The 13,160-nt window shown below is 45.3% G+C and overlaps 1 protein-coding gene across 4 annotated transcripts in view; it reads right to left on the reverse strand.

The window, feature by feature from the left end:
- Positions 1 to 11,490, reverse strand: part of CIT (citron rho-interacting serine/threonine kinase) — a 165,941-nt gene extending 154,451 nt beyond the window's left edge. For all 4 annotated transcript variants that reach the window (XM_039240508.1, XM_039240361.1, XM_039240432.1 and 1 more), the window contains exons 1-2: positions 11,395 to 11,490; positions 4,749 to 4,890 (exon numbers count right to left, since the gene is read on the reverse strand). In XM_039240508.1, coding sequence (XP_039096439.1) covers positions 4,749 to 4,890; positions 11,395 to 11,490 — 238 coding nt within the window. The remainder of the gene's footprint in view (positions 1 to 4,748; positions 4,891 to 11,394) is intronic.
- Between the last annotated feature and the right edge of the window lie 1,670 nt (positions 11,491 to 13,160).

Consider the following 13,160-nt stretch of genomic DNA (forward strand, 5'->3'; position numbering starts at 1 on the left):
GCTCAATCTCTGCTAGAATATATTACATATTCTTTAAGCGCAGGGATTTTTGTCAGTGTTGATCACTACTGTGAACACAGTACCTAAAACAGAACCTGGCACACGGCAAGTGCTCCGTAAATATTTGTTGAGTAAATATAATGCTAAGTGAGCAAAGCTAGTAGCAAAATATTACATACCTATGATTCATTTTGTGTAAAATTAAACAAAAGTAACGTTAGAACATACAAGCAAAGGGATAATTGCTTGTTGACCGGTATGCATGAGTTCACTATTATTTTTACCTTGAGAAACTCTTGAAAATGTCCATAGTAAATGTTTTATAAGGACAAAAAATTTACAATATCAGCCACCAAATTGTTAACAGTAGTTATCTTAAATAAGATTTTGAGGGATATTCTCTCATTCTGGCCTTTCATTTATTTTTATTTTTAATTTTTTGAGAGAGAGAGAGGGGGAGAGGTAGAGAGAGAACAGGGAAGAGGGGCAGAAGGAGGGAGAGAGAGGGAGTGAGAGGGAAGGAGGGGAAGAGGGGGAGAGAGAGAGAGCAAGAATCCAAGCTCAGCACAAGGCTCAATCCCACCACCGTGGATGGTGAACTGAGCCAAAATCAAGAGACAGACGCTCTAACCAACTAAGCCATCCAGGTGCCCCATATTTATTTATTTTTTTTTTTATCATTTGGACCTTTTATACATTTAACTTTGTATTATGTTTAGAATTAGAAAAAAATTTTTTTATAGTTATAATTCACCCATACATACTATAGTTGTTAACATACAGAAGCTTCTGGGCCTACAGTAAATATAGCTGAAAGAGGATAGGATTAAAGCTACTGTCAAACCGCCAAGAATAGTCCAATGTCAACAATTATCAACACTTTCTTATTCATGTTTTGTTTATTTTTACACACACATACACACACACATGCACGCACATACAGTGGGGATGGGGCAGGGAGAGAGAGAGGGAGAGAGAGAATCTCAAGCAGGCTCCACATTGTCAGCACGGAGCCTGACACGGGGCTCAAACCCACGAACCAAGAGATCATGACCTGAGCCAAAGTGAGACGCCCAACCAATGGAGCCACCCAGGTGCCCCCTATTTGTGTTTTAATATCAGCTTACTTTTTACAAAATTCTATAATATAATACTTACAGTTTTGCCCCTTAACTTTGTTCACTCGGCAATATAATCATTCAACCAGTATTTACTGAACATCTACCATGTGTCAGACACTGTTTTAGGCACTGGAAAGAGAACAGTAATTAAGACACAAAAATCTCTTCCCTGGGTTCTCAGATGCGAGTTCCCTGTCCTACTCTGGCTCCGGCTAGGGGCGCTGCTTCAGGCCCATACCTCCCATCTCGTTCCCTCCAATGGTCCCCAAAGAAAACCTCCATCTCTACAAGATTCAAGAAATGTATGCAGTAGCAACTGTTGGGCCCTTCTACCCATGTAAAAACACTTATATTCCAAAACAGAAACTTAGAAAGAAGGGAGGAAAAAAAAAAAAAACAACACTCAGCCATACTAATGTGATGACCCTTTTTCAATCACAGCCTCTCAGCCATACTCTCCAGGAAGCCTCTTCAAAAATGTAAAACAGTTCCTTGCAAGAGAATTCTAGGAGAAAAGTCTACATTTCACTAAGTCTAAGCCCCCTGATTACTGAATGAGTCTAGAAGATCCACTACTTTATTTTTTTTATTTTTTTTTAATATTTTTATTTATTTCTAGGAGAGAGACAGAGAGAGACAGACAGCGTGAGCAGGGGAGGGTCAGAGAGAGAGGGAGACACAGACTCTGAAACAGGCTCCAGGCTCCGAGCTGGCAGTCAGCACAGAGCCAGATGCGGGGCTCGAACCCACGAACCACGAGATCATGACCTAAGCAAAAGTCGGATGCTTAACCAACTAAGCCACCCAGGCGCCGCGAAAATCCACTACTTTAAAGTAACCAGAGGGCAGACTCGAGACTAATGAAGGAGCCAGTAGATGGCTTGATAAATTAGTCTGTCTCATTATTTCCCTTCCCCTCCCACTCCCTATTTGAGAATTTAAATATTCAAGAAAATAAGGTGGGAGTTTATTCAAACAAATATGGATTAATGAATAGTACCCAAGTACATTTCAAAGTTGAAGACACACAATATATTTAATATACATGGAGGATGGTGACTAACATTACTGTGTGACATTTATTATCTCCTCTGTGCCAGGCAATAAAAGCCTAGTCTGTGCACTAACTCATTCAATACCCAAACAGCCTTATTAGATAATGCATTTTCCCCATTTTGCAGATAAGGAATCAAAAAAGACAAGTGGAGGGGCACCTGGATGGCTCAGTCAGTTAAGCACCCGACTTCGGCTCAGGTCATGATCTACAGTTCGTGGGCTCGAGCCCTGCATCAGGCTCTGTGCTAACAGCTCAGAGCCTGGAGCCTGTTTCAGATTCTGTGTCTCCCTCTCTCTCTGACCCTCCCCTACTCATGCTGTCTCTCTCTCAGAAATAAATAAAAAACAATTTTAAAAAAATGTTTAAAGAAAAGACAAGTGGACGTACACTGATTTTACCTACTCAAAACTCCAAGCTCCTTTGGGTACTTGCACCTGCCCCATTCCATGAGACCCTGGTAACCGCAATGCCCTGAACCCCCAGGCACCCAGATGAGGCCCATAACACCAGGCATTCTGGCCCAGCCACCAGTCAAGGGTTAGGCAGATGACCCAGACCAGAGCCAATTAGACTCTTTCCTGGGGATCATATTGATATAAACAGTGGAAAATGAACGTTGTAGAAGGCGTGGTAGTCTGTCTCCAAAGATGGTGCCCAAGGAAGCATACACACACTTCCTAGAATTCACACCCTCGTGTAGCTCCCTGGCACGTGGAATCTGGGCAGCCCCACGACTCACTTCAAACAAGAAAACGCAGCCAGAGATCCCACGTCCCTTTCACACCTACGCCCTAAGTCTTGGCAGCTTCCACAGTGGTGCTCTTGGAAGCCCTGAGCTGCCAGGTAAGAAGTCGACATCTCGGCTGGAGAGACCATGTTGATCAGAGGTCAGCAAGCTTTTTCTTAAAGGACCAGAGAGTAAATATTTAAGACTTCGTAGGCCATATGGTCTCAGTCACCACTACTCAAAGGCCCTATAATGTGAAAGCAGCCACAAGGCTGTACATGGACAAATGGGCACGGCCGACACGGTCCAGTAAAACTGTCTTTACAATACAGGTATCCCAGGCCATAGTTGGCTAACCCTTGATGGAGAGACCACCCAGGGAAGCCACTTGGAGAGCAAGAGGCCCTGAGACTTCACAGAGACAGGGAAAGGCCCGGTCATCCCAGAGTCCCAGCCGAGCCCAGCCCTCCAGGCGACATGCCGAATGCCGCGCGAGCCATCTTGGACAGTCTAGACCACGACAGTCCCGGCGCCTGCCATCTTAGCCGTGTCACCTGGAGTGGAAACACCCTCAGCCCACAGATTCATGAGAGGTAATACAACGATTGCTGTTTTAGACCACTACAGTTCAAGGTGCATGGTTACACAGCAAAGTCATGTAAGGAAGGGTTTCTCAAACTCAGCACTACTGAAATTTTTGGCCAGGTAACACTATGCTGTGGTGGCCATTCTGTCACTGAAAGAAGGTCAGCATTATCTCTGGCTTCACCCATTAGGTGCCAAGAGCACACTTCCCTGCGAGTCGTGAAAACCAAATTCTCTCTAGACATTGCCAAGTGTCATGGGTGGGGTGGGGCGAGGGCAAAATCACTACTGGCCAAAAAACACTGATGTAAAGTAATAAAATACAAATCTGGGACACCAGCAGCCCACTCGCCCACCTTGAGGAAAACACGAACAGGGTGTGGCCGCGGCTGATTTACGACTTTCGTAGGCCCTAGGCATGTCTGCCTTCATTAGCCCCTTCCTCCATTTAAAAAAAAAAAAAAAAAAAAAATTCGGGCACCTGGGTGGCTCAGTTGGTTAAGCCTCCATCTTTGGCCCAGGTCATGATCTCACCGTTCATAGGTTCGAGCCCCACACTGGGCTCTGTGCTGACAGCTCAGAGCTTGGAACCTGCTTTGGATTCTGTGTTTCCCCCTCTCTCTCTCTCTCTCTCTCTCTGCCCCTCCCCTGCTCACACTCGGTCACTCTCTCTCTCTCTCAAAAATAAACATTTAAAAAAAAGTCACCCACTAAAATTTTATCTTATGCCACTGACAAAAAAAAAAAATGAATATAACCCATAGTTACTACACATTATTATTTTGCTCAGTTTTCTTGTTTCAAAATAAATTAAATTGAACTAATGAAAATAAGTGCAATTTATTAAAATTAAATATTGGGGGCCCCAAGCACTGTGCCTGCTAGATTATCGGCCCTGAGTGGGTATAAGGATGGAGCCAGAGGACTCATTTAAGTATCTGGATCCAGCCACACGTGAAGTTTGACCCGTCCCCAGAGGGGCTTCATGAGCTCTTTCTTGAGCCATAAATTCACTTTTTGGCCTAAGCTAGTTTGAGTGGAGTTTCTGTCACTTGCAACCCGGACACCTGACTTACCTGGTCACCCAACTCCAACAGATGGAAACTGACGTTGAAACGGAGTCTGCCTTCCACAGAGCAAAGTTCCTACTCACTACCACCAACCACTAACTCATTCCGCCTCAGGCATCACTGCAGTTCTCCTCCCCAGAACAGCTTTCCAGAAAGAAAGAAAAAAAAGAAAACCTCTCCAAACTTACACTTGCGGACAAAGTTGCTCACATGCTTAATCTTCATCAGAGCAGGCTGACTGCATTCTTCAAAGAGAACGAAGAGGGCATCTAATATCCCTTCTCGGGAAAGAGGAGACATCTGCTGTTGAGTCAGAAAGGGTGGTTTCCCCTAAAAACAGCAAACAGCAGATGGAGACACTGTCAATAATGAAAAGCTTTGATCAATAACATCCGCACAGAGTAAATTACAAGCCACCAACTCTAACTGCTCACGACACACGCTAACAGCACAATTCTGTGGCTTCCTTCTTTAAAGCGACATCAATTGAGAGTTATTAAGTTATCACCTGTACAATTCCATTATTGTGGGCTTCTTTCACCAGTGCCTGGGAAGAAAAACTTCAAGAGCATTGCCTTTAAAAAGAAAAGGCCCGGGGCGCCTGGGTGGCTTAGTCGGTTGAGCGTCCGACTTTCGCTTAGGTCATGATCTCGCGGTTGGTGGGTTCGAGCCCCGCGTCGGGCTCTGTGCTGACTGCCAGCTCAGAGCCTGGAGCCTGTTTCAGTCTGTGACTCCCTCTCTCTCTGACCCTCCCCTGCTCATGCTGTCTCTCTCTCTCCTAGAAATAAATAAAACATTAAAAAAAAAATTAAAAAAAAAACCTGGGTGGCTTAGTCGGTTAAGCGTCCGACTTTCGCTTAGGTCATGATCTCGCGGTTCGTGGGTTCGAGCCCCGCGTCGGGCTCTGTGCTGACTGCCGGCTCAGAGCCTGGAGCCTGTTTCAGTCTGTGACTCCCTCTCTCTCTGACCCTCCCCTGCTCATGCTGTCTCTCTCTCTCCTAGAAATAAATAAAACATTAAAAAAAAAATTAAAAAAAAAACCTGGGTGGCTTAGTCGGTTAAGCGTCCGACTTTCGCTTAGGTCATGATCTCGCGGTTCGTGGGTTCGAGCCCCGCGTCGGGCTCTGTGCTGACTGCCAGCTCAGAGCCTGGAGCCTGTTTCAGTCTGTGACTCCCTCTCTCTCTGACCCTCCCCTGCTCAAGCTGTCTCTCTCTCTCCTAGAAATAAATAAAACATTAAAAAAAAAATTAAAAAAAAAATAAATAAATAAAGTAGTGTGAATGAAATGACCAGACTGAAGCTGAATTTATTCACGCTCTGGACCAACAGTTGCAAACTGGCAGACTGTACCACATGTTTTGTTTGGCCTGCAGCATTTATTTATTTTTATTATTTTTTTAATGTTTATTTTCGTTTTGAGAGAGACAGAGACAGAACGTGAGCAGGGAGGGGCAGATAGAGAGGAGACACAGAATCCAAAGCAGGCTCTAGGCTCTGAGCTGTCAGCACAGAGCCAGACGTGGGGCTTGAACCCACAAACTGCAAGATCATGCCCTGAGCCGAAGTAGGACACTTAACCGACTGGGCCACCCAGGCACCCCAGGCCTCCAGCATTTAAATTTGAATTTTCTGCCAATACTGAAAGATTAGGAAATTTCTTGCAAAAGAGGGGGTGCAATTTGGGGGCTCTCCTAAAACGTCGGGGGGTTGAGCGACACTGCCCCACATGCCTGTCTGGTGATGTTGAGCTGTGGCTGAGTGATGCCACCCCTCTGTAGTGAAGATGTGCCGTAGTTCATTGCAGACCTGACTTCTAGTCTTCCGTCTGGCCCATGTGACTTACTTATACTCACTGCCTGGTCCCTAAGGACAGAGTTTGTAACCTCTGGTCTAGAGCAATGATTTCCATGTGCCACCCTACAGTTTGTGTGGAGGTCTCTCTACAAAGATGGCCACCAACAGGCCCTCTAACTCTGTAGATGCTTGCTGCCGCTCCCATCAAGAACCAGAGTCTATTTCCCTCCCCTTGAATCTGTGCTTTCTCTGTGACTTGCTTTAAACAACAGAAGGTGACACACTGCCAGTTCAAGGCAGAGCTCTAAAGGAGCCTTGCACCATCTGCTTTTACTCTTTTGGGAAGCTAGTTGCCATGTAAAAAAGCTTAGACCAGACAGGGGTCAGCAAACTATGGTCCATAGGCCAGTCTGGTCCAGTGCCCGTTTTTACAAATAAAGTTTTATTGGAACACAGCCACACCCATTCAGTTACATACTGTGGCTGCTTTTGTGCTACAATGGCGGCGTTGAATCTGGTGTAGCTGGAGCTATGCCCAAAGCCTAAAATATTTATTATTTACAGAAGAAAGTTACCAGCCCTGGGTTAGACTACTGAATAATGAAGGACCTCACAGAGAAGTCGGCTGGAGGAACAGTGAGATGCCCCAGCCAGCAGTCAGTACCAGATGTTCCAGTCCCAGCCAAGCCCCCAAAACATAATATGGCCTCTTGAGTGACCCCAGCTGACATCACAGGGTAGAATGGAAGAACTAATAAACCATAGAATCATAAGAAAAAGTTGAATCCAAATAAACCAGAGAATCATAAGAAAAAGTAAATCATTGCTGCTTTAGACTTTGTGAATGGTTCCGTACACAGCACTGGATAATAGAGACAGCCTGGCTACATTTGAATCACCTGAAGAACTTAGCCAAAAAACAACAGAAAATTCCGGTGTTATCCCCGACCTACTGAGTGAGAATTTTCCAGGTTGTGGCTTAGAATCTGCTTCACTTTATTATCTTTTTTTGAATGTTTATTTTTGAGAGAGGGAGGGGCACCTGGATGGCTCAGTCGGTTGAGTGTCCAACTTCAGCCCAGGTCATGATCTCACAGTTTGTGGGTTTGAGCCCCGCATCGGGCTCTGTGCTGACAGCTCAGAGTATGGAGCCTGCTTTAAATTTTGTGCCTCCCTCTCTCTCTATCTGCCCCTCCCCTACTCGCACTCTCTCTCTCAGAAATAAATAAACATTTAAAAAAATAGTCTTTATTTTTGAGAGAGGGAGAAAGAACATGAGCAGGGGAGGAGCAGAGAGAGAGAGAGGGAGACACAGAACCTGAAGCAGGCTACAGGCTGAGCTGTCAGCACAGAGCCCGACCTGGGGCTCAAACTCATGAACTGTGAGATCATGACCTGAGCCAAAGTCAGACCCTTAACTGACTAGGCCACCCATGTGGCCCTAGAATCTGTTTTATTAACAAGCTCAGCAAGAAATTCAAACCTCAGCCAGGTATGTGAAACATTGGGTCACAAGCCACCATACCTGTCACTTCATAGTTCTACCACAAACTCCAAAAATTAATTAGTCTTTGTTCCTTTCTTCTTTAGTGAGTTTGAACTAACTAGAGTAGCAGTTCCCAAGTAGAATATTGATTCTTAACAAAGTTCTCAAGTTGGCCACAAAATGAGTAAAAATGAGGGGCACCTGGGTGGCTCAGTCAGTTGAGCGTCTGACTTCGGCTCAGGTCATGATCTCACGGTTCGTGGGTTCAAGCCCTGCGTCCGGCTCTGTGCTGACCACTAGCTCAGAGCCTGAAGCCTGCTTCAGATTCTGTGTCTCCTCCTCTCTCTGACCCTCCCCTGCTCACGCTGTTGAAGTTCTCTTTCTCTCAGAAATAAATAAAACATTAAAAAAAATTTGTTTTAGTGAGTAAAAATGAACACCTCAAATCCCAAATTCAAATTTTAAAGTGGTCTTACACGAGCAGGGTAGGAGCAGACAGAAAGGGAGACACAGAATGTGAAGCAGGCTCCAGGATCTGACCTGTCAGCCGAGAGCTCGATGATGTGAGCCTCGAATTCATAAACCACAAGATCATAATCTGAGCCAAAGTCGGATACTTTAACCGACTGAGCCACCCAGACACCCCTGTTGGTGTTTCTTAAAATTCCCCTTATTTATGAAATGAAAAGACCAGAGATAATAGGCCTTTCTCTGTATCTGTTTTTTGTTTTTTGTTTTTTTTTTTACATCTCTTACTTGGCAAAATAAAAAGCCGGAAAACCTATGTTAGCCGAGCAAATTTGTAAAATTTTGCTGGCTCAAAAGCCTAAAAATCTGCTGCCCACCAACACAGAAGTCATTGGAAAGTTAAGCAGAATGGTAGTAAAAACTAAGACCCAGTCTAGAGTACTTACCTGGGTGGAAAACAAAATCACTATCTAAACCTCGTTAAAATTACACTATATGGGAAAGAACTACCGGTATATCCTGTACCTGTTAAGACAACTGTTAGGTGTATGCTACACCTGCAAATAATAGCATTCCTGGGGGCAGGAAGGAACTCCTCATTAAAAAAAGACAAACTGGGGATTTACCCACAATCCTTGCTGCTATGACATTTAAATATAATACACACTTAATAAACTCTGACATACGCTGGCAGTGCTGCCAATGGTTACGTGCCCACCTCTGGAGCCCGATGCTGCCATTTCCAAGCTGCATGACCCTGGACAAGTCCTTGCCTCTCTTGCTGGCTGTCTCCTCCTATTTAAAATGTAAGTCAGAATAGTCCTTATATCTGTTCTGAAGCTGAAGTGACATAATCAAGAGCACATTTGGCTCTGTACCCAGCACATTTGGAAGCCACACTTGTTACATAAGGTGCACACTATAAGCTCTTAGTAAATTTTGTAATAAGTTGGAAAAGTTTTGGAGTAAAACGTAAAAGGGGCTAAAACATGGCAGCACTCTGGTCAGCTAGGGTTAGAGGCAGACTATTCATGAGGCGCCTGGGTGGCTTAGTCGGTTGAGCGTCCGACTTTCGCTTAGGTCATGATCCCGCGGTTCGTGGGTTCGAGCCCCGCGTCGGGCTCTGTGCTGACTGCCAGCTCAGAGCCTGGAGCCTGTTTCAGAGTCTGTGACTCCCTCTCTCTCTGACCCTCCCCTGCTCACGCTGTCTCTCCCTCTCTCTCCTAGAAATAAATAAAACATTAAAAAATTTAAAAAAAAAAAAAGGCAGACTATTCATTTGTGCAAAATATCTCATGGCTTAAAATGGTGACCAGGATGGTCCTATAGAACAACCTAAGCTGTCGTCAAAAAAGTACTAGTATTTATCATCATACAAGTATCCTTGCATAAAAACCCTCTTATCATCATACAGGTACCCTTGAATAAATACCCTCCTTAATGTAATTACTGCTAAGTAAACACAAATTTATCATTACTGGGGCACCTGCCTGGCTCTTTTAAAAAGAGATCACTTAAACTCTTTTTTTAAAAATGTATCATTACTGGGGCACCTGGGTGGCTCACTCCATTAAGCGTCCGACTTTGGCTCAGGTCATGATCTCAAGGTTCATGAGCTTGAGCCCTGCATTGGGCTTTGTGCTGATAGCTTCTGAAGCCTGCTTTGGATTCTGTGTCTCCCTCTCTCTCTGCCCCTCCCCTGCTCATGCTCTTTCTTTCTCAAAAATAAATAAAAACACTAACAAAATTTTTTTAAATCTATCATTACTATATTATCTCTACACTTAATAAATAATAGTTACCATTTATAATTATTGGCTTGCCAAGAGTTAAGTGCTTTACATAAGTTATCTCATTTAATCCTCATGACAACCCTGTGAATTTGGTGCTATAAACTTTTTTTTTTTTTAATGTTTATTTATTGTCATGTCAGCACAGAACCCGATGCAGGGCTCGAACCCACAAACTGCAAGGTCATGACCTGACTGAAGTCAGCCACTTAACCAACTGAGCCACCCAGGCGCCCCTATAACCTCTATTTTAAAGAGTGACAAATGCAGGCACTGGGATGGCTCAGTTGGTTGAACGTCTGACTCTTGGTTTCTGCTCAGGTCATGATCTCACAGTTTGTGAGTTTAAGCTCCCACATCTGACTCTGCACTGACAGTGGAGAGCCTGCTTGGGACTCTCCCTTTTTCTTTGCCCCTCATCCATCCATGCTCGCTTGTTCTCGCTCTCAAAATAAATAACATAAACTTTAAAAAAAAAAAAAAAAGAGAGAGAGAGAGAGAGGCATATGGATTCAGAGAAGGCAAATGAGTCAAAGTAACACAGCTAACTAGTGCTGGGCCAGGATTCAAACCTAAACTACTCTTCACTACTATCCATATTGTCCCCCCCTGACTTGTGAAAGTCAAAAAAGAATTTCTACACTAATAATGTTTCATCTACATCAAAAACAAAAGATTAAAAATATACTCGGAAATTATTTCCTGATAGTAAGCTTTAATACTTCTGGGGTGAGAGAAATGTTCTATATCTTTTTTTTTTTTTTAAGCAGGCTTCACGCCCAGCCAGAACCCAACATGGGGCCTGAACTCAGGACCCTGAGATCAAGACCAGAGATGGAGAGTCGGATACCCAACCAACCGATCCACCCATGCAACCCAGAAATGTTCTAGATCTTGCACGGACTATGGGTTTCACAGGTTTGGGTATTTATCAGGCTTTGTTTTTGTTTTGTTTTAAATAAACATCTCTTGAATGAAAATAGGATTATACCTACAGCAATTATGGTCTAATTTTTTCTTGATAAATTTTGTTTTTGTTTCTTTAATAAAAGGACAAAACTTAGTACAGATGTGTAAGTGTGAAAAACGATTTTTTTTAAAAAAAATCTCCCTTCAAGGACAAGTTCAGCTATCTACTCCTCTGTCTGTATAGTGGCTCCTTTTTTCAAAACCATCAGCAAGTATAAAACATCAAATGGGATTTCTCCTAGAAGATTAGCCTCAGTCCTTTAAGAATAAAAGCGACGAGGGTCCAAGGAAACAAACACAGGTGAGCAGAGTTGGCAGCCTGTTACCTGGAAGAAATGGTTCAGCCTGGAGGCCCGGCTGGCAATGGGTTCAGCAGCACCAGCGTCCAGCAGATTCCTTGCTCCATATTTGAACTTCAACATCTCTCCAAAGGTGAAGAGATACAGAAGAAGGTCAAGTGTGTACTGCCAATTTGAGGAGGAAGGGCCTGAAAAATCCTGATCTTCCTCAAAATGTTAGGGTCAGGAAGGTGAAAAACAGCCACCACGCCGGTCTTAGGAAGCTCAGTCTGGCAATGGACATTAAAAAGCAGATTTTTTATTCATTGTAACAGGAGGTAATACACTTATCTGACATACTCTCTTACTTATAAATAAACTTACTATCTGCTCCACCTATAATGTAAGCTCCCTGAGGACAGAGACACATAGCGGGCACATAGCAGGTGCTAATAGATACTTACGGAATGAATGACTTAAATAAGTAAATGACATAGTATGTTGGAAAGCAATATGTGCTACAGGGGTTAAAAAGAGAGAGGGAGAGAGCAAGGTAAGGACAATTGGAGCGTGTGAGCAATTTTTAACAGTGTGGTCAGAGTAGACTTCACTGAGAAGGTAACATATGAAGCAAGACCCGAAGTGGGTAAGCAGTAAGCCTTGCTGATGGGAGGGGGGGGGGGGGGGGGGGGGGGGGGGGGGGGGCGGGGAGGGAAGAAATGTGTGCTGGGCAAAGGGAACAGCCAGAGCTAAGGCTCTGAGGCAGGACCTGGCTTTCTCTAACAATAGCAGAGGGAGAGGAGAGTGGCTGGAGCAGAGCGAAAGACACTGAAAGTAGGAGGTGACGGATGGTACCGAAAGTGAAGACATTAAATTGTCCAGATCACACGGATAATCGGGAGCTGCCGCACTCCATCCACTAGCTAAAATAATGCAGTTAATGCTGCTAGGCAAATGAGGCAAGGCGGAACACACACGGGACCCCACCCGGTTTAAGATGGGAACAATTCTTCCTGCCCCGAGGCACCACCTGCAGACCTTTCAGCTCCCTCCGAGGAGGGCGCGCACACCTCCAGCCTGGGAAGACGCTCAGGCCCCGGCAGCCTTGGGGGCGGCACTACCGCTCTCCCCGCAGCGGGAGGGAAAGCCGGGACCGGTATGGGTGGAAGCGGCCTTTCCCTGGGTTTGCAGAATGGGGTAGGGGAGAAATGGGCGTGCGGGGTCCAGACTCACGCTCCGCTGACCCCGCCAGTGCGCGCTCTGCTCCGCCCCGCGTCTCCCGCCTCTGCGTTTGAACCCCGAACGGCGTGGGCGGGGCTCCCGTGTTCGGGCCAATCAGAGTGCCCGCTCCTAGGAGGAACAGCTGCGTGTCAACGAAGCCCCTCCCAAGTCCCTAAAGGGATAGAGGAAGTGGACGGGAGAACCAATCAGATTGTTACTTCCTTTGACTGGTAACCAATGGAAAACTGGGAAGGACAAACGGGGCAGGGCAGGACCTGGAAGTTTGAAATTGACGGTTAAGCGGGACGCTGCATTTAGGTACTCGTTAGTTTGTGTCTAGGATCCCTGGGGAGGTCGCTAGGGCGCTGTCCTTTGCTTCTGTGGCCACTTGCAAGGAGGAAGGCAGCTAGGCCGCCCTGGTCTTCTTGTTCCTTAAATCTGGCTAAAGTCGGGGCGCCTGGGTGACTCGGTGGGAGAAGCCTCCGACTTCGGCCCAGGTCATGATCTCATGGTTCCTGAGTTTGAGCCCGCCTCGGGCTCTGTGCTGACAGCTCAGAGCCTGGAAACTGTTTCGGATTCTGTGACTCCCTGTC

This window comes from Hyaena hyaena, unplaced genomic scaffold, assembly GCF_003009895.1.
Source record: "Hyaena hyaena isolate Hyena2069 unplaced genomic scaffold, ASM300989v1 scaffold_0, whole genome shotgun sequence".
Taxonomy (NCBI): Eukaryota; Metazoa; Chordata; class Mammalia; order Carnivora; family Hyaenidae; genus Hyaena; species Hyaena hyaena.